Here is a 26,808-nt window from a genome sequence, read left to right as displayed (position 1 = left end):
CTCATCTCCCGCGTCATACGAACAGTGGAGCACGTTTATTGTAATGCACAACGTGGGTGTATTTGTGGATTTTGCCTGAATGGTTGAGATGGTATGCCCGAAAGGTATTTATTCAGGGTGCGCAAAACTATAATTCAACGTCAAAAGCTGTCAAAATCACCATCCCAACTTGCCGAGCGTGGATTTATGCACAAAAGGGTGGTGCAATAATTATCAGCCTGATAATTATGTGAACCCGGTATAGCATTCATATCTACATACTAACAAAGTATGATGTTTTGCATAACTTTTATTTTGCATAAAGAAACACCGCGCGATGTGTGTTGTAAGGGTGCATACCACCAAATTAATGTCCCTCATCATTTATTAGACATTAGGATAATCATCCCTGAAAACAGAAACATATAGTCATGCAGCGTACACCCCAATGTGAAACATGTTTGAACCTGAGGTAGGCCCTATGATACTACTCCCAGGTTTGACCAAGAACACTAATTTATGCAGGATACACCCCATGCAGCCTACGCCTATACGGTAGGTCTGACAAAACACGGAGAAGCTGAAGGTCACTCTGCCCTGTTATTTATCTTCTACCTGACCAGCATGCAAATCCCTCAGAATTTAGACAACCGCAGGTCAAGGCCTTGTAGGCCCTATGTGTTGCTCGGTATCGGCCGCTTTAGGGGCAGAATGGATCCATACGGTCACTGTTCTAATATTCTCTACTTTCAAAGAATAATTTATATTATATGTAGCCTAATACTTTAGGATTGTGGAGACAGATACAGATATTGCTAATTCATTTGTTTACATACACAGTCCGCTATATTTTACCTTTTAAAATATAAGTTACCAATCATTGTGACATGCGCCCTTATTCACAAACACGAACTGCACGGGGTTTCCCAGCAAAACTTGTATTTTTTCATAGTGATCGTAAAGTATGATATTTTGCATATGCAAAACTACATATTTTGCCGAAGTATGTAGTTTTGCATATGCAAAACTACATACTTTTGGAAAGTATGTAATTTGCATATGCAAAACTACATACTTTTGGAAAGTATGTAATTTTGCATATGCAAAATATCATATTTTGCAAAGGTATGTGGTTTTGCACGCAGCACCGGGGTGAATTATAAGGGGGGGGGTCGAAAGGGGCAGGGAGGTAAATAAGGATAATTTACTGGGTGGGCAATTTAATTTATTTTTGCCCTCAAAATAGGGAAAATAATTTACTGGGTGGGCAGCGGTAATTAATTAAATCCTGGCGTTTGGATTTTTGCAAAATAATGTAGACCTGATTTTGCGTAGAATTTGGTTTTGATGTAAATGGCTCCCCTAAATACATCTTAATGCCGATATTGGCATATTAATGTAGCAACTTTCAAGAAAAATTGTATATCGTAGGCCTATATTATATTTCACTTTGGACATATTATTATTACTCGCCATTTACTCCTAGCCTAGGTAGGAAAAAAGCAGTAAAATTAGAATGATATTTATTTGGTAGTATACTAGTGAAATAATATTTTGACTTTTACTGTGTAAATTTTTGTCAGAGACACCCATCACTCACAGATTAAAGAAATATAAATTTAGTTACATCTGTTTTGGATGAGTGGCATTTTCTAAAATGTGTCGAAATTATTTGTTAAGAAATTATGAAAATCTGTTAAAAACACGAACTAAACTATGTATATTACTAAAATATAAAGAATTACTAAAACAGTATTTATTACCAGGTATTTACCATGTTTACTAGTAGGCCTAATTTCAATGTTTACAAGTCTTTCCCAGCAATTTTCGGTATCAGAGATGCCACCTTTCCTTCTTTTGTCTGAATTCTTTCTTTTATAAAGTCAACATTTCCGCACTTCTAATTATCTTCAGCCCATTTTGGGACTTTTTATCCAAATTTATACATAGGTCGCAATGTTGCACAAAATAATAAAGAGCCATGTAGAAACGCAGTATAGAAAGGTGTAAAAAGTAATGAACAAAAAATAACATGTATTTTTTCAACATTGCAGGAAATTATTTTCATAATTATAACCGGAATTATAAGTAGGCCTAATACGGTAATATTACCTATTCATGCATGATCAAAGACTTGAAATGAGCAATGTATTATATCTGGAATAAGTTTCAAATAATGTTTCAAGTTTATTAAAATACACACCTCATTCAAGAATCCACATTTATGGGCTAAATGAATTCTTTCAGGTTTTGTGTGGAAATTGCTCAAAATAAGTTCAAAATAAGTTTTAGCTTCCTGTACCATTGTGTACTGTTATGATATTTTTTCTTACTCTGATGTTGTAAACATGGTAAATGAATAAATCGGCAATTATTCAACAACACTTTCAAATTCTGCAAGTTGATTTCAAGAGATTCACCACGGTACTAGTTTTATGATAATTATTATATGGTGCCCAATTTTTTGTGGGCAAAATAATTTACTGGGTGGGCACTTTTGGGCAATGGGCAAGTTGAATTTACTGGGTGGGCAAAATAATTTACTGGGTGGGCAATTGCCCACCCAGTTAACATGTTATTTACCTCCCTGGAAAGGGGGGGGGGGGGTCAAGCAATTTTGGCAGGTCGCAGGGGCGTAGCAAGAGCAGATCAGATGTGAAAATTTATCAATTGTGCACAAATTAGGCCTAAGAGTATGCACAATGGGCAAGTAGTCTAGGGGGGTGGGCAAGCGATTTTTGGGCACCGTTTCTATTATTACGCCCTAAAAAGGTGTCTGGAAAACCCCTAATTAGGAACACGTTCAAATATGTAACTGCTCGCTGAGTTATTGAGCAAGAGTGTTCATATTAAACTAAAATTCGCGGCTCAGTATAGGAAATTTGTTGAAATATTATGCTCCGAAAATAACCTACAAATGTGTAAAAATGTTGCACCACTGCTCCATTAGGGCTTTCACTTTCAAAGATTTTCTAACTCTGAGGGGGCACATCCCCCTCAGACACCGCTGTCGCGCAAGCGATGTTAGACGATAACAAATTTTTCGTTCATCAGCCCCCCCGGTCTTGGTTTCTCAGTGGGTACACCCATATTTTTCCCCCAAACAGTTCTTTAGTTCCCAAAATTCGGCGCTCAGCTCCGTGCCACACCATGACACACCAAAATTTACTGTTGAGTGCCCCCAGGAGCGGGCGGAAAAACTTTTACCACACTGACCCCCCCACCACCACCAGCGGACTGTCCCCATCTTTGATCCCATAGGCGTAGATCCCGGGGGATGGGGGATAACCCTCCCCCCATATTGCCAGAGGGAATGGTCCATTCAATCACCCCCCCATGCCTGTATGTGGGTTTCTGACCAAATTAACCTCATATTTGGCCATTTTAACCCCTAAGCCCAAATTTATTGGCGCTACGCGCGGATTTATTCCACGTTTGCACAATATTTCATCATTAGCTTCAAAATTTTTTTCGCGCGCTTCGGGCAACTTATTCTGTCGCCAAAAGGTGCCAGATTCTTTCAAGAATTGTTTTCCCCCCCCCCCCCACCCCCCTGTCAAAAAGAAATTGATCCGGGCCTTGATCCTCCTGCTCAAAACAAACGGATATCCTGCATGACCATGATGACCGCGCCCTGAATTCAACTATAACGACTATTATTCTATTTTTATTCCAATGTATCGATCAATAAGGGCGTGTGTACGTAGTGATTAATTTATAAAATAATAGCAAATAAAAAGCTTATATATTCAGCAGTCTGTTGCGTCAAGAGTTTACAAAAGGCGATACGCGTGCAATGTCCAATGAACCATGAGAGCTGCGAGAGGTTCATCAACTTCATTTCGCCAGCGCGGTATTGGGCACATTCCTGTTGCCACATTGAAAAAGAAAAACTTTTAAACTCTTGAGTTAGTGATTTTGTTTCGATTGCTTAACAATATAATAGAATCAGTACTTGGCCGCGGGTTCACTGGGTCCTGAGTGTAAGGAAGGGTCACTTTAATAGTCTTAAAGCAAGTCAGTAAGCCTATGCAGTCGGGGAAAGGGGTCATCTTTTGTGATAAATCTTGCCCCCTGTTGGATTCTGACCGTCCTGATATTTAAGATTTTTAGGCATGTTTTGTTTTTAGACTTTTAAACCTATTGAGTCATTTTTGTCAAATTTAAACCCCCCACCCCCACCCGAAAATTGCCTAGCCTTTCCCCAACCCCTTTGAACCCCTTAAAGTTCATACAGATGTCAAAATTAAAAGTTGACAAAAGGTCACCAAATTATTCCTGTTGTCATGCGGGATCCAGAAGTTATTGAAAAGTTGATTGCTTTGGGGGTCCGGGTGCTATCGTTCCTTGGGTTTGCAGTTTGCTCAATAATCGCACTCAGTGTGTGAGATTATACTGAGATATAACCAAACCATCTCTGATTATGCCCCCTTGTGTACTGGTGTCCCGCAAGGTACCAAACTTGGTCCTATCATTTTCCAGGCTGTCATCAACGACGCTGCTCAAGGTTGCAGTTCTCACTACTGGAAATACGTCGGCGATCTCACATTCGTTGAGAACCGTGCATGTAGTGAGAAAGGCAACCTTTATTCGGATCTTGATGATTTCCTGGACTGGTCTGTTAGTAATAATGTTGTTTAATGGTTTACGGAATGATGTGGGGCCGTTGTGGTCAGCGACAACCTGTAAAGTGTGCTGAGGCTTGTGGATCAACGTCTAGGCGTTGTGCCTGTGTGTAGCGCACTATATAAATCACTGCGCTTTTTTTTTTGAGTAACCACCTGAAACTCAACCCTGACAAATGTTAATAAGCCATCAGTCAAATCTGTTTCATGAGAAACCCACCTTCTCATCCCATTCTGAAGATAGGCAATTCATTGCTTTCTTTTGTTTCATCTGCCAAAGTCCTGGGCATCTTCATACATTTTTTTTGCATCAGGCCCCCAACAAATGTTTGTGAAACATACAAAATTCACATTCCCCAATCTGAGAGCATGGTCTTAGTTATTTTCAGTTTTGTACGTCTACTCTTCAGATCCACTGCAATGCATGTAGGGATAGTGTGATGTGCCCTGAGTAAATTAATTTAATCATTTAACTTTGTTTACAAGCTGAAAGTATTTCATGAGATGGGAAACCCCCTTGTACGTGCAAGACAATGGTGTGGAAAGTCATTTTGGTATTCCCCCAAATTATTGTAAACAAAGTCAAATCTATGTTTGGAACTTGGAAATCCCCAGTTCAGGATATTGCACCATAGTCAGAACCCCCCCCCCCCAGGAAGTGATGTAATGTGAAAGGTGAATGTGTATAATTAATATTGGGAAATCCCAAGATTGCAGCAATGTTGTGAAAATGTGATTGAAGTAATGGTTTATTAATAGATGATGGGTTTTTTTGTATGAGTACTGATATAAAAAGCTGGAGGCTTTTGTTGGGACTTTACAGAATGCCGTGGGAGATTGAGAAACTCCACATGTGTGTGATGGTCTTCGTGCTTCAAAAAAGAAGTACATTTTAACCAGTTTATATAGCCAATAATTGAGCTAATTTTAGTACAGCAACAAAGAAGACAGCGAGCACACACAAAAGTGCTCTTCCTCATCAAAGGATTAAAAGTTCTTCTGTCAAATTGCTGGAGTTTGCTGGGTTTGTGAAGGCCACGCATCTGTCAAAAACAGCGGAGCTGTGTTAAAGAAACCTGTTCCCTGGAAAAGAGTGATTGGTGAAAGAAACACCAAGTTTGGAGAAAGCAGCGCAAGGAGATATATTTGTGGAGAAAGCATCGCAAGGAGATATATTTGTGGAGATAGCAGCGCAAAGGAGATTGGAGGAAGCATCATCATTTTCGTGTGAGGATTTTATACGCAAGGATTTATAAATGCAAGTGTACTATGGACTTCGCTGATTTTCGCAGGACAAGTGAATAAGGATATATTACATCAGTCGTCCAGAACATTGCAAGAACTCTAGGATCACCAACAAGAAGACAGCTGGTTAAGTACTGATATAGTAAAACTGTCATTGTGTGATTTTATTGTATATGCGATATTGTTATTATATGTACCAATCAGACTCTGTTTTCAATTAAAGACTTAGATTTTGTTAGCTTAAACAAACAGTGTATTTGTGTTGTGCATTCGTGTGAGTTCGGGAAAAAGGTGATTTTGGCCTTGAGTCAAGTACGACTCGTAACACTTATTGCTGAAATGATCCTTATCCCCAAAGAGCTTTTAATAGAAATAGAGTGGCAATAGATTATGTAATGCTTTGTTCGTGTGATGCCGATTAGAAGTTTGCGACGGGCTATTCCTAAAAGTGGTACCATAGTTTCGAACAAAAGGGTTCCGCCATTAAATTGGTCACTGATCCGGTATCATACAGGGTGTCCCAGAATGATTTATACCGTGTTTGCAAAAATAACTAAAAATAGAAGACGGGCAGTGTATCTATTTTTGATACCTGCATTATGATGTTGGACATGTCTCCTACTTATTCTGTTAATTTCAGCACGCTACCTATATTTGTTTTGGCGTGGCATGCAATAATGTAAAATCGATGAAAATCCTGCTTTTCATTTCCAGCGTAAACGACTCACAACACATTTGATCAACTCATGGAGCTCATTCTTTAGCTAATTTTTTCTTTTATTGTTGACGATTCTTCTCTGTTATTTTGCTTCTAATTTAGTATTGTACATGTACGCTCGTATTCTCAAATATGTTAAAGACAAAGATGTTTACATAATATCTGTCAAAACAACAATGGAAAGCAGATACGAAAACTAGAAAGATGAAACTGCTGGAATTCAAGTTATACTAATATTATTGTTCCAAATGATTAAAAGTAAAATGAAAGACAATGGTGAACATGATTTTGATTTAAACTTTTGATCCAAACACAAAGAGGCCTATTATTAAAGGTTATACGTTTGTAGAACGTTTCATAATGAAACGCACCACACGGCAAGTTTATAATCCAACATTTAAATCTTTAAAGCATTTTGTGTTATTGGGTAAAGACCTAGGCCTACTACGTGCACTGAATTCATAATGCATGCGATATAGACAACACCATGCATCAAAACTATTCAATTTCAAAAACATGTGTCATACATTTACAAAAATAATATCATAGCCTAATAGGCCAAACGTTTTTCTACAGCTATAGACGAATCCAAGTAGCCAAGTCATGGTCAGGATTTGGTCGGACATCTTTGGGTAGCCGCTAGCACCAACCTGGTGCTTTGAGCGTCCAATTGTGCAAATAAAAGCCGCCTAACACCTAGAGAAGATGCAAGGACGAGGAGGGTTAATAGAATAATAGCTAATTATATATATAATGGAGATAATTCCGCAGGTAATCCCGTCGCATCTATTCATACATATAGCCCTTTTGTTCGCAACTTGAGTACATCAATGCATAGATACCGCGTGTATTAATCCGATTATTATGTCACTTCAACAGCGAATAGACCATGCTGTGTGTTTTGTAAAAGGAATTGTATTGTGTTATTCTTTTGTCTGCCTGTGTTTTCGCGGAAGGTGTAAAACGGGTGATGGAATGCAGTTTAAAATTTCCGCCAAGGCCGAATCATTTCACATTTTGAGTGCATTGTAGCCGACGGCTACCCAACTAAAGGCTGCTAGTCAGGTGTAGGAATGCGTGTATTTGGATTCGTCTATCATGTCTATAGGCAACCCAGTGTTTAACTTTGCTTTAATTGAACTGCTTTGTGATATGAATCCACCTCGAGATAATTCCGTATTATATAGTTTTTGTGACCAAAAAAGTTTTCCTCTCGGTAAACGGCACTAAGCATGCTAAGTAGGCCTATGCCTATGATAATTGTAGGCCTATTATAGTCAAACACTTCCGGCCATGGTGTCAAACGCTTCGCTTTAACATGTTTAATAAATCCTCTTTTTGGTCGATCGAGTCAGGTGAACATGGTGAAAGCTGACAATTCCTCACTTTGTGTAACTTACTAACTTGATAACTCTTTGGTCCAATATCTTTGCAGATTGCAGAATGGGAGTCTTTCTTACACCCGTTTATGACCAAAATACTCCAAATTAGTAAGAATATTAAGGCATGAAATCTTAATAATCGACATCATTAGAATAATTGTTCCTATTATGGTAACTTCTTAGGTAACTTTTTTTACAGTGAAAACTTTCCTGCGTAAACAGACAATTCCTTTTTTGTGGCCATATGTGTAAACGAACGCTTATCCGGCATCAGATCGCACGTGTATACCAGCGCGTTGGTACGCACCAAAATATCCATGTACGCAATTAACTACGCATGGTGTCGCAGAAAAAATGCATTTTTGACCTATTTTGGTCAATTTACGCGAAAACAAGGTCCGGTACCCCCAATTTTTTTTGCGCGATTTACAGAGCTTTTTATTTTTCATAACATATATAAAATTTAAAAAATTTGATCGATACAATTTTTTTCTACAACGCAAAAGGTTGTCTATTTTGAGAAAATTGCTGATTTTGCCGTTGAAGTGTACAGAGATTTTTGGAAATGTACACCTCTTTTAAAACGGCTGTAGCTCAAAAGTGAGGTCCGGCACCCCCAGTTTTTTTTACTGATTTATTATCTACACATATTAATGTACAAAATATGTCAATTTAAAAAAATTTGATCGAATGGTTTAGTTACGACGGTAAACCCTCTGTTTGTTAGCTTCCCAAATTTCGGGGTTCGCTATCAATAAACTGGTTGATTCTAAAATCAGAATTGTTCAGTATTAAAGGAGTATTTCGTGATCCTAGCATCCTTTATATATAACCTCATATAAAGATTCCTATCATCTGATTGGATGAAAGTGCAGTCATTGAATTAACTATGCCCGCAAAATGAACTATGGACCGGTCCATGGAAATGAACTATGGACCGGTCACGTGCGTCACGATAAAACTGCGCGTTTTTCCCAGCGTAAAATGGTATTACGCATGCGTTAATGTTTTCACGCGCTATAATTACGCATAAATCGCAGATTGTAATCTGTGTGCCGTTCGTTTGAAACTATTAATTTCTCTTCCCAAAATCGATGCTTTTAACCAAACAGATGACAAGAATCTTAAGATTTGGTATATAAAACAAATATTGACTGCTTTTTATTCAGGGCATGGTTAAAATTATAGGCCCGCGGTGATCTCAAAACCATGACTATGCCCTCGGCTACGCCTCGGGGCCTAGTCATGGTTTTGAGATCACCTTGGGCCTATAATTTTAACCATGCCCCTCATAGCAGTCAATATTTGTATACTATTATGTCATTTTTCATTAGATATCCACGAAAAAACCTATTCCCAAAATTTCAGTTGCATAATTATGTGTATTACACTGCTCCATAGACAATGCGTTGTAATTTCGTTCTGGTGCACCAGAACGAAATTCAAATTTCACGATATCTTTGCTAAACGAATTAATCTGCAAGAAATATTTTGTACATAAACATTATGTAGCCAGAGGTTTCCAGTGATATAAAAATCTCAACTTTTTTGAGAAAAGTGGGGGATGAGGCTGTGGATCACGAAATGCCCCTTTAAAGTGAGCCGTTATAATTATGCAAGATAATGTTGCATTCAATTACTTTTATTGTAACTAATCGTCTGATATTTTTAACTCTTTATGACCATTTTACTATTGAATACTTTAATTTTAATAAACATCAGTATAATTTTGAGTTCAACGAAATGGGTTCATCATTAAATAATAACATATTTTTAATAAAATTCGACTATGGCATACCGGTAGTCTGCGGAGAAGGGGAATCTAATTTTGTTAACAGTTCAAATGGGGTCTGATTTCTTCAGTATTAACCCACCTAGTCTCGTATGACCAACTCCTCTTATGAAGAAATAGGCACACATCAGTTTTTAATAGTAGTAGATAATGAAAGAATGTGATTTCACAAGACTGCACTAAGGATTTCTCACCGGCTTGCAGCATTGCGGTAACTATCATTAAACTGGCAACCCACCACCAATCGATTGCTCCATGGTCAACAAAACGTTAATTGACAGCCTCTATATTCATATGCATGCACCTGTCTACGTCAGAAACACCTGTAGCGAGCGCCTTATCATGTGGTATACCCGTAGCTAGTCAACAAAGCCAAAACAAAGTAACACGGATGTCCCGATCTGGTGAAGATGATGTCTGATTTTTGCACAAGGATTTAAGAAGAGAATTTGAAAAGGTAAGTTTTAGATGGTAACATTCATTCTATAAAAATTGTACTTGGATCTTCAACGGCAATTGCGTTTGTTTTATACTGGTGATGATGTACGTGATGATGATGCTATAAAATGCATGATCATGTATGTACAGTAGTATCGTAGTACTTGTACAATGTACATGATCATTGATTGACAATATACATGTAGTACAATACAATAGGCAACTATGTCAGAACCCCAATACAGGATCTTATAGATCCTGGAGGGGAATCCCAAGGGGAATTTTGTAATTTCTATGTTTACAACATGTACATTGTAGGCCTACAAGGAAATAAGATTAAGAAAAATGGAATGATAACATGACTACATCATCAGTACATGTACTTTGTATTATCAAAATTGTAGAATTTCAAACCAAAACTTGGAACTTATAAAAGTAGCATAAAATATAGGTAGTATAAAAAAGTACGGTAATTCATGTTTTTGATGTTTATTATGTGCTTTAAAGGAGTATTTCGTGAACCTATCATATTTTTATGACGCCTTTCAGTAGATATCCACAAAAAAAGCATATATTCCCAAAATTCCAAAATTTTGTGACAAGTTTTGCCGTATTTTATTATGTGTATTACAATGCTTCTATTGGGACCCATTATGTAATTTTGTTACAAATTTGACAATATTTTTGCTAAACGAATTTTCTGCAAAATTTTTTTGATACATAAACAATATATGTAGCCAGAGGTTTCCAGTACCGTAGTATAAAAATCACAGTTTTTTTTTGTGAAACGTGGGGGATGAGAGCTGATCTGATGAGGCTGTGGCCGGGGGCTGTGGATCACTTTAATCTAGGCTAATGAAAGTTGATTCCACGTTTCCAGTCACCCACCCGCATTAATTTTCAATTTGACTAAAACTTTCATTATTTTCATTAAAAAAGTCAATTATCTGAAAATTGAGATGGGAATAATCAAAATTGAAACTCTCAAAATGTCTGACATCCCCTGCTGATCATAAACAGCAGTTTTTCTTAGTTGCAGGGGTAGAGGATGTAGTAAATAATGGAAATTTAAAGCGGTACTACATCCATTGCATTTTTTTCGCTTTTTTTTTTTTGCATTTTGGGCAGAAAATGAGAAAAAAAATTGGACAAAGTAGTATGCAAAAGGAAGGGGAAAATCTTATTTTCATTTTAATGAAAAGAAATTCAAATCTTTTCTCAATCTGTTGCCAAATGTCTTTAATGATGATAGCATTAACCATTAATACACGTTTTGAGATGGTCTTTCATAAACAATAAGGTAATTTATAGTCATATAAATGAAAGTTTTGACAATTAATGAAATTTTCCAAAATAATGAATGAAATCATGACCTCATATTTCACTGAAAAAAATGTGAGAGAAACTAATCATTTCATTTCATTAGCCTTAAATCAAGGGGCAATTATATTTAATAGGGTCATAAAAGTTACATTGCATTTGCTGTTATGTGCGAAAGGGATCATAATAAATTTCAACTTCAGGTAGAGGGGTTACAAGTTTATGGTCACATATATATTTGGGACCCTCCCTTTCCAAAGAAAGTCATTTTTATTTATTTACATAACTGGCTAAAATACATCAAAAATACACATACAAAGCATGTCATAAAATAAAAATTATAAAAGATTGACCCGGTAGGCTAGCCAGGAGGAGCCAGGGCGTGAACACTATCACCCAAGGGGTGTGACCCTCCAACCCACCGAGACAAGTGAACTCAAAACATAAATATTAAGTATTAAATATTGCACATTTAGAATAAGTTACATATTACACATTACACATATTTCATCAACAATAACATAAAATTTAGGAGTCCAGCTCCAGCTCTTGCATAGTCATTTCAATAAAATGTGTTTTAAGGTGGCTTTTTATGGCCTCATATTTTTATACAAAATAAACTGATCCCTGATGGACACTGGGAGTGCATCCCAAAGACGGGGAAAATTGACACTGATGGTATATTTAAAACTATCGGTTTTTGGGGTGATGTGATTGTTAAAAAGCAAATTGTCAAGATGGCGAATGTTTACAGTCCAGTTGCTGAAATGAAAGACATAAGAATTTGAATTTGAAATACACTGGCAAGCAAAACAAATAGATAAATATTTCCTCCTGTTATTAAGATCCATAAGATTGAGTTGTTGAAGACGCTCCCTGTAAGATTGAACATTGAAAGTGGCGGCCCCCTCAGGATGATTTAAATCTATTCAAATCCCAAATTGTTATCACAAATTCACAACCATGGTTTAATTTTGATTGTAAATGCACTTGGCATGTATTTAATAAATGTTCTCTAGGCCCGTAACCAGGATTTATTTGGAGGAGCTGATTTTGAAAAAGTGAACTTTTTTTTCAAAATGTGGACCTTTTTGAACTGGGGCAGATTTTTAAAAGGTGGACTTTTTTTCGAAATTTGGACCTTGTTAGACCAAAAAGGCATTAAAAACGTCTATTTTTTCACTTGCTATGCTCGCAAATGGGACTTTTTGGGGCAAAATAGGGGAGATTTGGTGACCCCCCCTCCTGGTTAGGGGCCTGGAAAAAGATGAAATAATTGTGAACAGGATGTGCAGGGCCATGCAGGAACAGAATGTGTAGAACATGATGGATAAAACAAACTGTATTTTTCCTTGAGAATTAATTTCAGCCTCAGGCTTTGTGACTTGTTTCATAGCTTGCATTGACTGCTTCTATTGTTCTAATAACAATGCTAAAACGATGTCACCATGACAACATAAATGTGGCATATTATCAAGGTCTTTATATAATTATGATTACAGAAATGCAATTTTATGATGTAGGCATATCTATATGCACCAAAACGGTTCTGAAATATTTTGATCCTTCCTTAGGGGCTGCCATTTTCTTCAGAGGGGGGGGGGGGTGTCCCAAATTTACAAAAAGTCAGCATCAATAAAATTATGACACCCCCCCCCCCCCCATTTCGGCAACAAACATTTGACCCCCACCACCACCGATATACCTTACCCCCAGAATTAAACCAAGGGCTGTGCAATAATAAGCCCCGGAGTTAACAATGTCAAAAATTGCTTCCCCCCTTTCCACAAGGAGATTGTACATAGTATACATTTTAAATATTTCCATTATTTCCTAAGCCTTTTTAGAGCGAGCAATAACAATAACATTGAGAACAATGGCGACCTGTCAAAATCAACAGTATCCTGATTTCGGGGGGGGGGGGGTTTCTTCCAGTAGCATCCGAAGGGGAGGTAAAAAGAAAACGTTGGTATCTGCCCTCCTGCCTGTCTAAAATAATTATAATACAGACAATTTATGCCTAAAAATAAATACTATTTTTAATCTTTACTGGGCGAATACGATGTCTCATGAATTTGCAAACAATAAATTTGTTAATTTTATGTTAAAAACATTGTCATCATTACAGGATCATGTTGGATTCAGTAGAGGTAGAGGATGACTTTGTCAACGTCAACCTGGACAGCAGTAGATGTGACATCTGCCATCTGGACACCGGAGAAGACCTTGTACCATGTGGCATCTGCCGTCAAGAGATTGCCAATAGCAGTTTCACAAGAACAGGATTTAATGAAATGCCCACGCATTCCGATATGCAGGCACATAAAGGGTGCTTGTGGAAACAGCATCAGCAAAGACAAAGTGTTCCGTTTTCTCCGGCTCAGAGTCCGGTTTGCAGCAGTCCGTCCGTGAGCCCAGCCCGTTCACGATCCGGGAGTATATTTGATTTAATGACTGGTGGACCAAGTTCACCTAGATTTCGTAGTGTGAGTCAACCAGCTACACCACCAAACATTCAAAGTCCAAGCACTCAAAGTCCAAGCACGCAAAGTCCAAGCTCCAAACATAGGAGGTATACCGTAATTGGCGGTCCGGTTCCAGGAGATGATTTGAATGAGAAATCTAAAAGTTACAATGAACTGAATAAGCATGCCTTTAACAGTAAGTTGCAAAAACTTCTTAGAAAAGCAAAGAAGAAGGAGATTTATGAGAATAAAAGGAATGACACAGGTTTGACAGTGCATAGTACCCCGACAACGAGATGTTCTAGCCCAACATTGATCAACAACGAGGGCGGCATACACAAAAGTAGGAGCGATAAAAACTTAACAAACTTAAATTCATCATCCGTCCAGAAGGAAGCCGATCCTAAATATCTTGCCTTGAAACAAAGTTATGCCAAGTATTTATTTGGTAAAAGTATATTTTCAAGACCAAGGGACATTTTTGGTGGTAGACGAAAGCAGTCTGCTCCGCAAGCGACTGTCCCTACCCCTCCTACGAACACCACTGTTGTAGATAGTTCCGCTGTCAAACCAGATGGACAGGAAGTTAAGAACGTTTCTGGTTTTGAAGTGAGGTTGTATCCAATTGATGCCGACAAAGCTAGAAACAATTCTGGTAATGGCAAGTCAGGTGGTGATAAGAAAAGAAACTCTATCGTCGGAAGGCGGGATGTTAAACCGGACACGAGTAACAGAAGCAGGACAACTCAGTATAATAACAATAATGGTGGTGGAAGCAGAATCATACCAGATAGTTCGACAAAAGTGCCCTCACAGGAAGTGAAGAGTGGAAGTCGGCAGGGGATGCCAACAGTTCTAGTGACTGAAGAGCAGCCAAAGAGAGACAAAGAAGACTGTAAGTTTTAGTTATGCATTGTACTGTCTTGTATAAAAAAGGTCCCCATAACTCCCCATAACCCTAACCGAACCAAACACAAAAAAACCTTAATTCACAAAACATCTGCAAGCGCTGGTATCCCATGCGATGTGATTGCATTATCATGCGAACTATCAAAGCTTAGTCGCCTAATGTAGACCCCCGTGGCAAGAGGGGGTAAAATTTCTTGCCCCTCCACAATTTTACCTTCCACCTGGGCTCATAATTATTGCACAGCCCCTTATTGGAATCTTTTTGAGCACTTGTATTTGGTCAAAATCTTTGACCCTCAAAATTTTATATCATGTATTAAGCTCAATTTGCGACAGAGATGAAATTTAAATGAATTAAATTAAACATTTTTCATTTGTATTTTTTTGGTTTTTTTTTTTTCAGTGTTCAAATTGAGCAGCAACCACCTGAGAGATAAAATAGATGCCATGAGCAGTATTGTTAGAGGTAAGCATATAATGTATATGACCATCCACAGCAAACCCAGTGTAAAGTGGTGGCGCCCCAAAAATATTTTTCTTTCCCCCAGTTTTGTGGCAAAAAACCCCAAATTTAAATAAATTTCCGCAATTTTGCAAAATTTGTCGACCCCCTGTCGAAATTCACTTTGCCCCGCATGCCCCCCAAAAAAATTCCTGGTGCCGCCACTGCCAGTGTAAAGTCGCAATTTTGAGTATTATTGAACAATTGAAATCTCCAGAAAACAAGCTTTAAAATGATATCACTTGTCATACATGTACGTTGTACAAATGTAGCTGCGTGGGAAATAAGGTACTCATCAAGTTTGCTCTTGAAATTCTTTTGTTTTCTGTTGATTTCTATAGTGCTCATTGGTCCATATCTCTGAATAAGCACTGGCGACTTTACTTGGTTCGTCACTGGGGTTCGTTGTGGATGGTCACATATTTACAATAAATACTGGTATTCCCACAGGGTAAATTATAGTCATACCCACAGAATCGCTGGCTGGGCCAGCGAAAACCCTGTGTGACTACAGGTCGGTGATCTGCTTTGCATGTCAATAGCCCGGGGGGCACTCAACTTTAGAAGTGACGGGTATGTGCCTACCGGCGTCGCGAAGTAAGTGCCTATCGGGTACAAAGCGTTATTTCAAAAAGGGGTCATTGGGTACAAACAAAATAAAAAAGGGGTCATTGGGTATAATATTTTGAAAAAAGGGGGTCATTGAGTATAAGATTTCAAAAAAATGGTCATCGGGTAGAAAATTTTGAAAAAATGGAGCAAAATTTTGAAAATTTCTGCATAATTTTGAGAAAATTGGAAAGTTTCGGCATTATTTTTTGGCATTTTGATGATGCTATTCTAGAAAATCTAGAAAAAAGGGGGCTCATTGGGTAGCCGCAACAAAAAAAAGGGGGTCATTGGGTAGCCGCAACTAAAAAAGGGGGGGTCATCGGGTATGACTTTTTTAAACAGGGGGTCATCGGGTATAGTCTACTTCAAAAGAGGGGCCTATTGACAGGCACATACCGTCACTTCCAAAGTTGAGTGCCCGGGGTCAATAGGTTCGAATCCCGTGTGTACCAAATGACTATTTCATTTGATACATGTTGGGAAGTAGTGTGGACCAGTGTAACTTTGAAATTTTACAATTTGAGTATGGGCTTGTATGTGAAAATGATGATGACCCATACATTTTCAAAACCCAAGGACTCAAATAGCCTTTGATGATTTTAGCTTATTTTGTATTAATTGTGGCCATTTTGTTTCCATAATTATTATCACCATATACCACTATTTGCAACACCATGTAGGGCCTTGGTACAGTGAACCCAAAAGGGACTTTGTAAAAATTCCCAATTCCAAAACTATTTCACCACAAATAACCCCAAATTTAGCCCCAATTGATCACACCGGATCTGCTGGAATCATGCGATGTTTCTAGTCAAATATTTTGTAGTACTACAATATAATTGTCAGCATTCTTTAGGTGACCTAATGAATGGAAAGAAGCAGAAGGTTTTGTATTAGAGTGGCCTTGATGTTATGCATGATTACCCTGACTAGTAGTAGACAAGATTTTGTCTCATTCAGTATTGCAAATAATTTATTTCAATATACTATATGGCAATGCTGATTTTGACAAATTTAAAGGAAGTGAATTGTGAATTTTCGTCTCAGATTTAAATGTTACTATGATAGCCAAGTCTGAAAATCCAAAGAAATCGCCATGTTTGCATATTAATTACTGTATAAAAGAAGCATAGGTGCTAACATATCCTGCAAATGATAACCTGAAAGCAACCCAAGGAAAAAATCAAATAATAGTATGACTCAAAACTTGATTTTAAAATCCAAATGTGGAATGTGTTTTTCCCCCATTTTTTAAAAATTCCATAGGCCTACCTCTAGTACCTCTACACAAAATTAAATATATAAAAGAAATCAAGAGAAAAAATTGAATTAACCAATTCTCCAAGACGAATGCACTCAGCAGCTTTGAGACATTAATTGTGCTATCGACTCCTGCTTTTTAATTGAAACAAAATTAAAACACAAATTTTAAAAATAATATTATATATTTAATGAGAGATGCAAAATTAAAAGTGTTCAAGAGAAAATGACAAATTTGTTGAATTTATTTATTATAGTGCCCTTAATGTTTTAAAGTGTGACAATTAATGTTTGTATGCATTTTACACTAAAAGCAAAGTAAATTTTGAATTCTGTGGCCAGCCTCAAAATGGTTGCCTCATCTATTATTTATAATATAAAACAGTTCAAGAGCTTATAAATAGTGGCTTATGAGGTATTTTATACGTAGTATGACGTAGCATCAGCATGAGCTTAACAAAATTCACCTGATTATTCTACGAAACACAGGCAAATGTAGATCAACCCACAAGAGTGAATATTATGAATAATCGCATTTCACAGGTTTCAGGCACAAGGATTAAATTGATTTTTGTGAGGAAAATAATATTGGCAACAAAATGTGTGTCCCACTCCGAGACAAAACCCAGTACAATTCGCTGACAAGTTTTTGAGTTGCACAGGCTTGTAAAAGATCACACTCCCATAATTTCTTTTAATTCTTAATTTCTTGGTATTTGACCGTGATATCAACTGATGAGACTAAGTGGATTTTCAAATCCTTTAAGGTTATTAATTATTTTAAACTGTTGCGATTTGGTCATTCACAGCATCTTGCGAATTGGTAGTGAGCTTTGGCAAAAACTGCATTGCTCATTTCATAGCGAACGTGTAAAAGAATTGAAATATCACAGATATATTTGGTAGGTCCTGTGGTTCTTGAGTTATGTTGTAAAGAGGGCTGAGACAACAACACTTTTGTAAAACGTACATAACTCATTAACAACAATAAATTAAGCAAGATTTCAAGGTATAGGATTAGTAGAATGAAGTTTTGCAAAACATCAAGGTGTTATTTTCCATTATAATATATGGATCTAGATAATGAAAATTGATTTTTTAGTTGCTTCGACCAACAATACCTCGTCTACCCTTAAAGTACTTAATACTATATTGAAAAGAAGATTATTTAATCAATAATTAACACTTGAATATTGTGAATCTGTATTCAATTGTGTGTAAAGCAGAAAAATAATTAGCCTATTTCTCAGAATACATGCATGTAGCAATGAGGCAAAAATATCAAGGTGGCATTACAAAATTATATCTTAAAAAGGATAAATTCATTGAAAATTATTGGTATCATTTAAAAAAAGCTTATTTGCTAGTGCCCACTACCTACATTTATATATTTAAATCATGAAACTGCAAGATGTGACTTCCTCCCGATTTCATCAAGAGCAGATATGAAATGTGTTTGAAGGTGTATTTTTATGCCTCCACCGCGAGGCATACTGTTTTTGCAATGTCCGAGCTTCCGTCCGTCCGTCCGGATGCTGTATCTCGGGCATGGATGGGCGGATTGACTTCAGATTTTCAGGATAGGTTGGTCATGGTCAGAAACCCTGGATACTTTTTTTTGGGTGGGGTTCAAGGTCATATACTGAGGTCAAAGGTCATTTGAGGTCAACTTGTAAATTTGGTCTCATATGGACAGTTCAAATCCTATGGGCATGAAACTTGGTGGGTACAGTCAACATTTAGAGCCAAATTTTTGGAAGGTCATTTTGGGGTCATCCGGGGTCACCAAGGGGTCATCTGAGGTCAAGTTACTTAAAATTGTCATATGGGCTTGAAACTTGGTGGGTACAGTCAACATTTAGAGACAAATTTCTGGAAGGTCATCCGGGGTCACCAAGGGGTCATCTGAGGTCAAATTAATAAAATTGTCATATGGGCTTGAAACTTGGTGGGTACAGACAACATTTAGAGCCAAAGTTTTGGAAGGTCATTTCGGGGTCACCAAGGGGTCATCTGAGGTCAAATTAATCAAATTAGTCGTATGGGCATGAAACTTGGTGGGTACACTCAACATTTAGAGCCAAATTTTTGGAAGGTCATTTCAGGGTCACCAAGGGTGCAAGGTCATTTTTGGGTCATCAGGGTGGAGGCATCCCATTCGACGCCTTGCGTCGAAAACCGCGACGTTTCTAGTTTTGCTTTATTTTATCTAAAGGGATTTAGTATTTGAATAAAGGGGCATGGTCCAATGTTTTCATGTTATAATGTTTTCTATCTTACACTGAGGCCTACCATAATAGTATCATTAAATTAAAACAATGTTTCCAAAAAGTTGTATTGCTCCAGCAGTTTTGATATGAAAAAAAATGGGTACAGTATAACAAGTTGACAATGCCTTATAGAATACATGTACTATTGTACTTCTGGTAGTGGTTACTACTTCACCATGTTTTTATTCACAACATCTGAACAAAACATATCTTGTGCATTAAATTTTACTGGGGTAGTGAGAAACATATTTGTTCTGATACCAAAATGTTAGTTATAGAACAAACTGGACAGAAAGGTGCAGGCAGGTTGAACCATAGACAGTGGTTGAACATGTTGTACATTCAAGTTTGACATTTTTTGTTATTGTCATGATCATTGTGTAATGTACAGACAAATGTGGGTCTTGTGAGATAGTTAACATGGATATGATGAAACTCAACACAGGGAAGTATAATAATCTAATCTTGTTGTGTAGTAATTTATATATAAACTTACAAAATAAAAGGCTATAGTGGATAACTGAGCCTACAATGTACATGTTTTTGGTTTCTTAGTCCGCAATATTTGATTTTTGTAAAGTCCAATGCTTCATTGCTTTCACTCATTATTTTTGTCCTTAAAGGAGGGTTTTGGTGGTTGATACAACTCGTGTTGAAGGGTTGGAGAGGAGAAATGGATATGGATGAAATTTGAAGGAAGAGGGCATTCTGTGACAACACAGGGGGATATGAGCAAGCTAAGAATTACAAATTAAAGGTCTTTTGGTGCAATATCAAGTAGGAAAAGTACTCATTTATTACTGCAATGCAACATTGAACTTGTGTCTTGTCAACTTCAAAACTATTATCAAGTCAATTATGATAATTAATAGGGCTATATAACCTAATTATCCTAGCCTATCTATTTCAAGCAATATCCTAATATGATATCCTTTGAGTATCCTGTATGGTATCTACATTGTACTTGTTACATGTACATTTATGAACAGTGACAATTGGATTGTGATAGGTACTGTGGTCACTGGCAATATTTATTGCTTGAAATTAATTTTGAGATATGGCCAAGGGAAGGGGGAACAAATGACCAAGGGGGGCATGTGCCACATACATGGGTCATATTCTAGATATCAATTTTGATATAAATATGGATTTTTTTTCAATATTTTTCAGACTGTTAACTTTTTTGTTGCCTCATTGTAGTCAAAATTGTCAAAATATGCCAAAAATTGCTTGAACTCTGTGTGCCAATTCATTTTGAATTTGACAGAATATTTGGGCTTTTTGTTTACCAAAATTGGTAGGCCCTATGATACAATGGATTCACAATTTGATTTTTGGAGGCAGACCTACTCAAACCAAACTAGAATATCCCCAAACGATGTGACCTGAAAGAATGCTCAATTTCACATTAAAAAAAATAATACATATTATTATTTGTAGCAACATGAATTATTATTTTCCAGCTCCAGTAACACCTCATTAATTTCACTGGGCATTTGGATGCATTGTTATAATAGGTATTAGTGTTTTACTTAGAAAAATCAATTAGCAGCGCTGTAGTACAGTTTTCATACCCCTCCAGTGACCATTTGCCTAATCCCACCCAGGAAAATATGCATGAGGTGTCACTGAGTTGGAACAGATAATAAATACTGATTATCTCAGAGGGGAACAGAATAACTTAATTTTTATAATTTACCATATTTATGGAAAAAAGGAAGTTAACAAATTCATAAGTTGATTGACAATAAATAAATTTAATATTAATTATCTTATCTGATCTTAGGCATCTTAAAAACGAAGGTCACATTTATATAGAATTATAACTTTTCATCATTTCAATTTTATTCATAATACACATAAAATCAAATACCGGTATATTGAAAAGGACCACAGTTAAGGCTAGACAGGAGGGTTGAGTTGAGGCATATTATGCACCAGCAATACAACAAAATATTGCTGTATAATAAAGGAAAAAATCAAAATATTACTTTTTAGAAAATATATATAGCATAATAAAGTTGACAGGGGCCTGCCCAAAAAAATTGCACTATAAGAAAAAATATGGTCTAAAAAGCAGCATTAATTTGTAAAGGAAATATATACATTATTAATGAAAAGGAAGTGTATGAAACTCGTGGATGAAAATAAGGCAAAGTGCTTTTAGAATTAATGATGCTAATTAACCAAGCAAGAAGCCTAGCAAACACGTGTGCTCACCTCACTCACAGCCCAGAGCAATTTGCATTGTCATTGTGTGAGATTATTATTACATATTTACACGGACCCTCTGGTTATATGAAAATCAATAATAATATTAATAATAATATAACATGTGGTGATACAATGGGTGTTTAAAGCAAATTCAAAGAGTTTTTTTCAGTAGGTTATTTAGCGTATTATATGAGTAAATTATACCAGTTCAACCATGTTCCGATATGATGGATATGTATGCAGTGTAGTTGAGTTCATCAGAGAATGGTTGTCAAATCAATATGTCAAACATTGAATGTTTGAAGTTGATATCACAAAATTTATAAAGAAATATACTTGTTGCTTTGGTGATGCAGCACTTTGAAGTGTTTCAGCACGGTACTAAACAGGTATTGCCCATCCTGGAAATAGCAAACTAAGCTAAATGGAGTTGTATTCCCTGGGTTGTATTGCCCCAGCGGGTGCAGCGGTTTGATACAAGAGGCAAAAGCATGACGAAAGTGCATACTTCTGGTTGTGGTAACTACATTTCACTATCATATGAGCTTACTTCTGATACCAAAATCTCAGCTTTTATGAAGAAAATGGGGATAAGGCTGTTGATGGGGTTACACAGAACTTTTCAGGATGTCAAAATTCTAAAAGAAAAAACTTTTCTGGGATTTCTGAAATTAGGGTAAAATCTCTTTTTCAGATTTTCAAGATTAGGGGCAGTCGGTTGAGGAAAAGCAAACAGTTAGTGTACCTAATATCATTACACTACTAAAGAGAAAATATTGAATACTATTATTACTAAATGCAAGTTTTGTCTTGTTTTTGCAGATATTTCCAGTGACCTGGTGAATCTTCTTGAAGAGAGAGATGAACTGAAACATGAAATGAGGATGAGACATCAGATGATTGAAAAACTGGTGCGCCAAGAAAATGCCATGAGGTCCACATATAACAAGTAAATGGACTCCGCTTTGTCATCAGTTCTCGTGGAGCGGCCTGCCCAAGAGACCACTTTTATATCATCTTGGAGTGATCCGTCAAAGGTCTTGCTGGTGACAAAGAAAGCTGTTACATCAAGACAATGCCATCAGGATGGTATATACCACATATATTTGTGTGGCTTGCTTGTGTATTTATTTTTAACTGACTGTGATCTCACCGTTTCAATGCTGGCCTGTCCAAGAGGCTACTCTTACATATAGAGGGACCGACCCAAGGTAGGCCTATTGCTGATTTCACAGTTAGCTGTGGGTTTTATTCAGAAACGGATTTGCAACCACTCTTGCTTGTCTTGAGTAAAATTAATCGCTGATGATGCTGAGCCATATTTATCGCAAATTGTGTTTGAAATGATTCTAGAAATTTATCAGTTTTGCCATCCCCACAAGAAATCCAATTTGCTCAGTGTATCACTACCATCGACTTATGCATAATAGGAAGTGTAATTATCATCTGGTAAAATGACATATGTTTTAGGAATTATATATGCTGCATTTTGAATAGGTCGTTAGTACATATATTGAAGTGTAATTACTCAAATGAAATCAACTTTTTTTTGTTATTATTTATACAAAAATGTTTTAAACCCAGGATTTTAATTTAAGAATTAAAAAAAAGTTTTATTATAAGGATAATATTTGATATCCAGGAGGAAAGATTGCCCATGATGTCAATTATAAAGTTATCATCCATGTTATAGATATTTATACTTGATGGCAAATGTGTGATGGCAGCCCGCTGTTCTAGCTGGAAATAGATGCTGCAATTTCATTTAACGGATCAAATTTCCTTGGGAGATGAAATGAAAATATCTTGTTACATTGAAGCTGTACTAATATCTTCACACTTTTTGTGTGTGAAAATTTTAAGAAAATAGTAATGAATTCTGACTGAAAATCATCTGCTTGCACTAGTAATGAGGTGTCATGTTTATAATAATGTTGTGTCAATTTAGCGTGTTTGCCTTACTGTGATTGGACTAACTGCTATTTAAGGTGTTTGATTTTACAAGTTTATATAACCCTATTTTATTGGGTTCTTTTTATCAACCCCACCGAATTGTAGCATTTTTCTCTAGCTCAGAAAGTTACACAGTGTAGATTTGTTGTGCCTATACTTAATTATAGATTATAATATATTTACTTAGACTTCAGAAGACTTTCATACATATGATTATCTGTTAAATTACAAGCTGGAAGAGCACATGATATGATACAGATGCATGACAAACAGGCCTATTTTCCAATTTAAATGAAAGAATTTTAATTTCTTTTTACTGATCAAACCTATTTCAGTTGTTGCTTTAAATGACAGGTGCTATGGTTGGAGTTGACATTTTAGCTCAAAATCTTGTTTTGCTCAAAATTGTGTAATTTGGTGAATTAAGGCGGAATACTGTAAAGGCATTTGAAAAGGATTTTTGATCTGCATACAGTATTATATATATATGGTTGATTGGGGTAATTAGTGCAAGTTCACTATTTGGCTAGGATCCAGAACTGGTTCTGCACCACTGTGCCAGTATCATTGGATAAATACAAAATTGCGTAGTTAACATAAGTACGTGCAGTGGTGCAGGTATGGCGTGTGCGTATATGCAGGTGTTTATGCAGTCGTGCATGAAGTTTAAATACAGTAAAGAAATACATAATAATTATTTGTATTTAGTGTGAAATTGGTCAACAAGACACAATACACAAGAATTTTGCATAGTTGAAATTTTAAAAATGCATTAAGATGGATTGTTGAAAGTTCATTCAGTAAAGGAACTGAAGGTAGACATATTTAAAGCCTATATGAAAATACATTTTACATGAAAGGTGGTTTGAGGGCACTGGTGCCATGAATTTGAAAAGGGCACTTAACTCATAAATCTAAATGTATGTTTGCTTAAAACTGTATCATTGGATATGCCAAAAAGGGTTGGTTTTGGAATTTTAAACCTCTCATCCCCAACAGGGTTTTCCATGCCAAACCAACAGCTCAAACAGGCTTGATATTCATGCATGATTTTTCACTCACAAAAATTGTGACAAAAATTTAGCTTGCAATTTTCTGCTGTATGGGTAATTGTGCAATGAAGGCCCACACAAAGGCAACATTTGCTGAATTTGAAAAATGCACTGTAACATTGCACCCACTGAAGCATAAGAATTGTACAATATTTTCACTTTGTCTGCAAAGCGTGTCTTTTTAGAACAAGTACATGTACACAGAATTGTTTCTGAAGAAATGCAAAATTATATAGGGCAATCAAAAGTGTGTCAAACTGGATCAAGTGTAGGCCTACAACCTACACAAATGCTTTGGTATGTGGAAAAAAAGCAAAAGTAAACAGTGTCTGACCAGTAAAATTTGAATTGTGCTTGTAGCCCTATTCAATTTGTTTTTCACTTTTTTGTGCCAAAATTAGAATGCAACACAATTTGGCAATGAAAAATGAACAAGTAACAACATCATTTCAATTAAATGTGGGAAGACCCTTGAAGCCCTGGAAATTATGCTGCAATATAGAAATAGGCCCCCTACATGTACATGCCATGAAAATAGTCTTGTAAACATGTATATTTACAGGATCACTCTGTGTGCTACATAAAGAAGCCCCACATAGGCCTACATTTTTTTGTACACATGCACTGGTTTTCCTTTTCCTTCAAAATACATGTGTTAGAAAAGCCTGGTGAAGTTTTTTCAAAGTTTGAAAAATGCACACTCTTAGACCAACAGTGTATTGTAAAAGCACACCATATATGAAAACCCTGAAATTGCTGAGTCTATGAGCACACCAAGAAACTAGATTAAGCACACATAGATACAATGTCATCAACTGAAAGTTCAAAATCCTTTGATAAAGGGAACAAGGGCTATTTAATTTGAAATCCATACCCCCACTGTGGAAGACATGAACTCAATCTCCCACACAGGGAGTGAAGAATTCAAATGGAGTTGCCCATTCAGGTTACCCATTTGAATTTCACACTCCCTTTGTGGAAGATTAAGGTCACATCTTCTATAGGGGTTGTGTGTATTTAAGGTCATGTCATCTATAGGGGTTGTATGGATTTCTACTGGAATAGCCCAATGCCTCTGGGTGCTTTGACTCCGGTGTCAGTGAAATCGTGCCTTTGTTAGATGAGAAACGAAACTCAATCTTGTCTGGCAGACCAGTTTTCTGAGAAAGTAAAATGGAGCTTTATGATAAGATTTATTAATTATTGTGCACCAGGGATTCAAATTGTATTGTTTATCTGTGTATACCACAGATTCATATTTCATAAATGTTTTTCATGGAAGTAAAATGATGAAGTTTGTATTACTATTCAAGACACAAAACTTGACCATATCCCCTACTAGTTTTCTGTGAAATTGAAACTTTTGTGATATAGTTAAAATCCATTCTATTATTTATATAGGTTATTTTCTGGAAAAAGTAAAGCCTTATTACATTTTCTGGAAAAAGTGAAGCCTTATTACATTTTCTAGAAAAAGTGAATCCTTATTGCATTTTATTAGACCTATTTATAGATTATTGTGTTTTCTTTGAGACAAGAAAGTGAAATTAGTTTTGTCTCCCAACTTTCTTACATGTACAAACTAAATTATAGAATGAAATACATGTATGATAAAGACATGTATGTATTTTTATCCTAACTTTATTAATTAATATCAGCATTATATACTTATTATTCAGGAATATACCTACTATTTTATACACAATTTTAATTTTGATGAACTGAAAATGAAACTTTACCTCATTATTTTATACAAATATTTCCCAACAAAAAAGAGATTCAAACTCCATGATTCTGATTTAATTATTAATATTATACCAAAGTTGTGCAGGTGAAAAGTGTTTTATCCAGAAAGTTTAAAAACTGTGTTACTACACTACTGACACTTGATATTGCACTCAGCTGAATTTTGTTTTGTTTGTCAGATATCTGAGCTCAGATCAAGATTTACACTCCTTGCTAAAGAAAACACTTGATCACATTCAGAGATGGTGTCAAGACCTCTTATAAGTGTGTGATGATGCCAAATATACTCTGTCTGATCTTATGTGTGAACTTGTGTATTTTTTTGC

The 26,808-nt window shown here is 36.4% G+C and overlaps 1 protein-coding gene across 1 annotated transcript; it reads left to right on the top strand.

The window, feature by feature from the left end:
* Window positions 1-9,990: 9,990 nt before the first annotated feature.
* On the top strand, window positions 9,991-22,939 carry LOC140170005 (uncharacterized). The gene is made up of 4 exons (XM_072193314.1): window positions 9,991-10,198; window positions 13,628-14,859; window positions 15,277-15,339; window positions 22,554-22,939. The coding sequence occupies exons 2-4, from the start codon at window positions 13,632-13,634 to the stop codon at window positions 22,682-22,684; spliced, it is 1,422 nt and encodes a 473-aa protein (XP_072049415.1). The 5' UTR covers window positions 9,991-10,198; window positions 13,628-13,631; the 3' UTR covers window positions 22,685-22,939.
* The last annotated feature ends 3,869 nt before the right edge of the window (window positions 22,940-26,808 follow it).

The sequence above is a fragment of the Amphiura filiformis genome, chromosome 14 (genome assembly GCF_039555335.1).
Source record: "Amphiura filiformis chromosome 14, Afil_fr2py, whole genome shotgun sequence".
NCBI lineage: Eukaryota > Metazoa > Echinodermata > Ophiuroidea > Amphilepidida > Amphiuridae > Amphiura > Amphiura filiformis.
The sequence above is the reverse complement of the archived record's forward strand: the minus strand, read 5'-3'. Positions and strand labels throughout refer to the sequence as shown.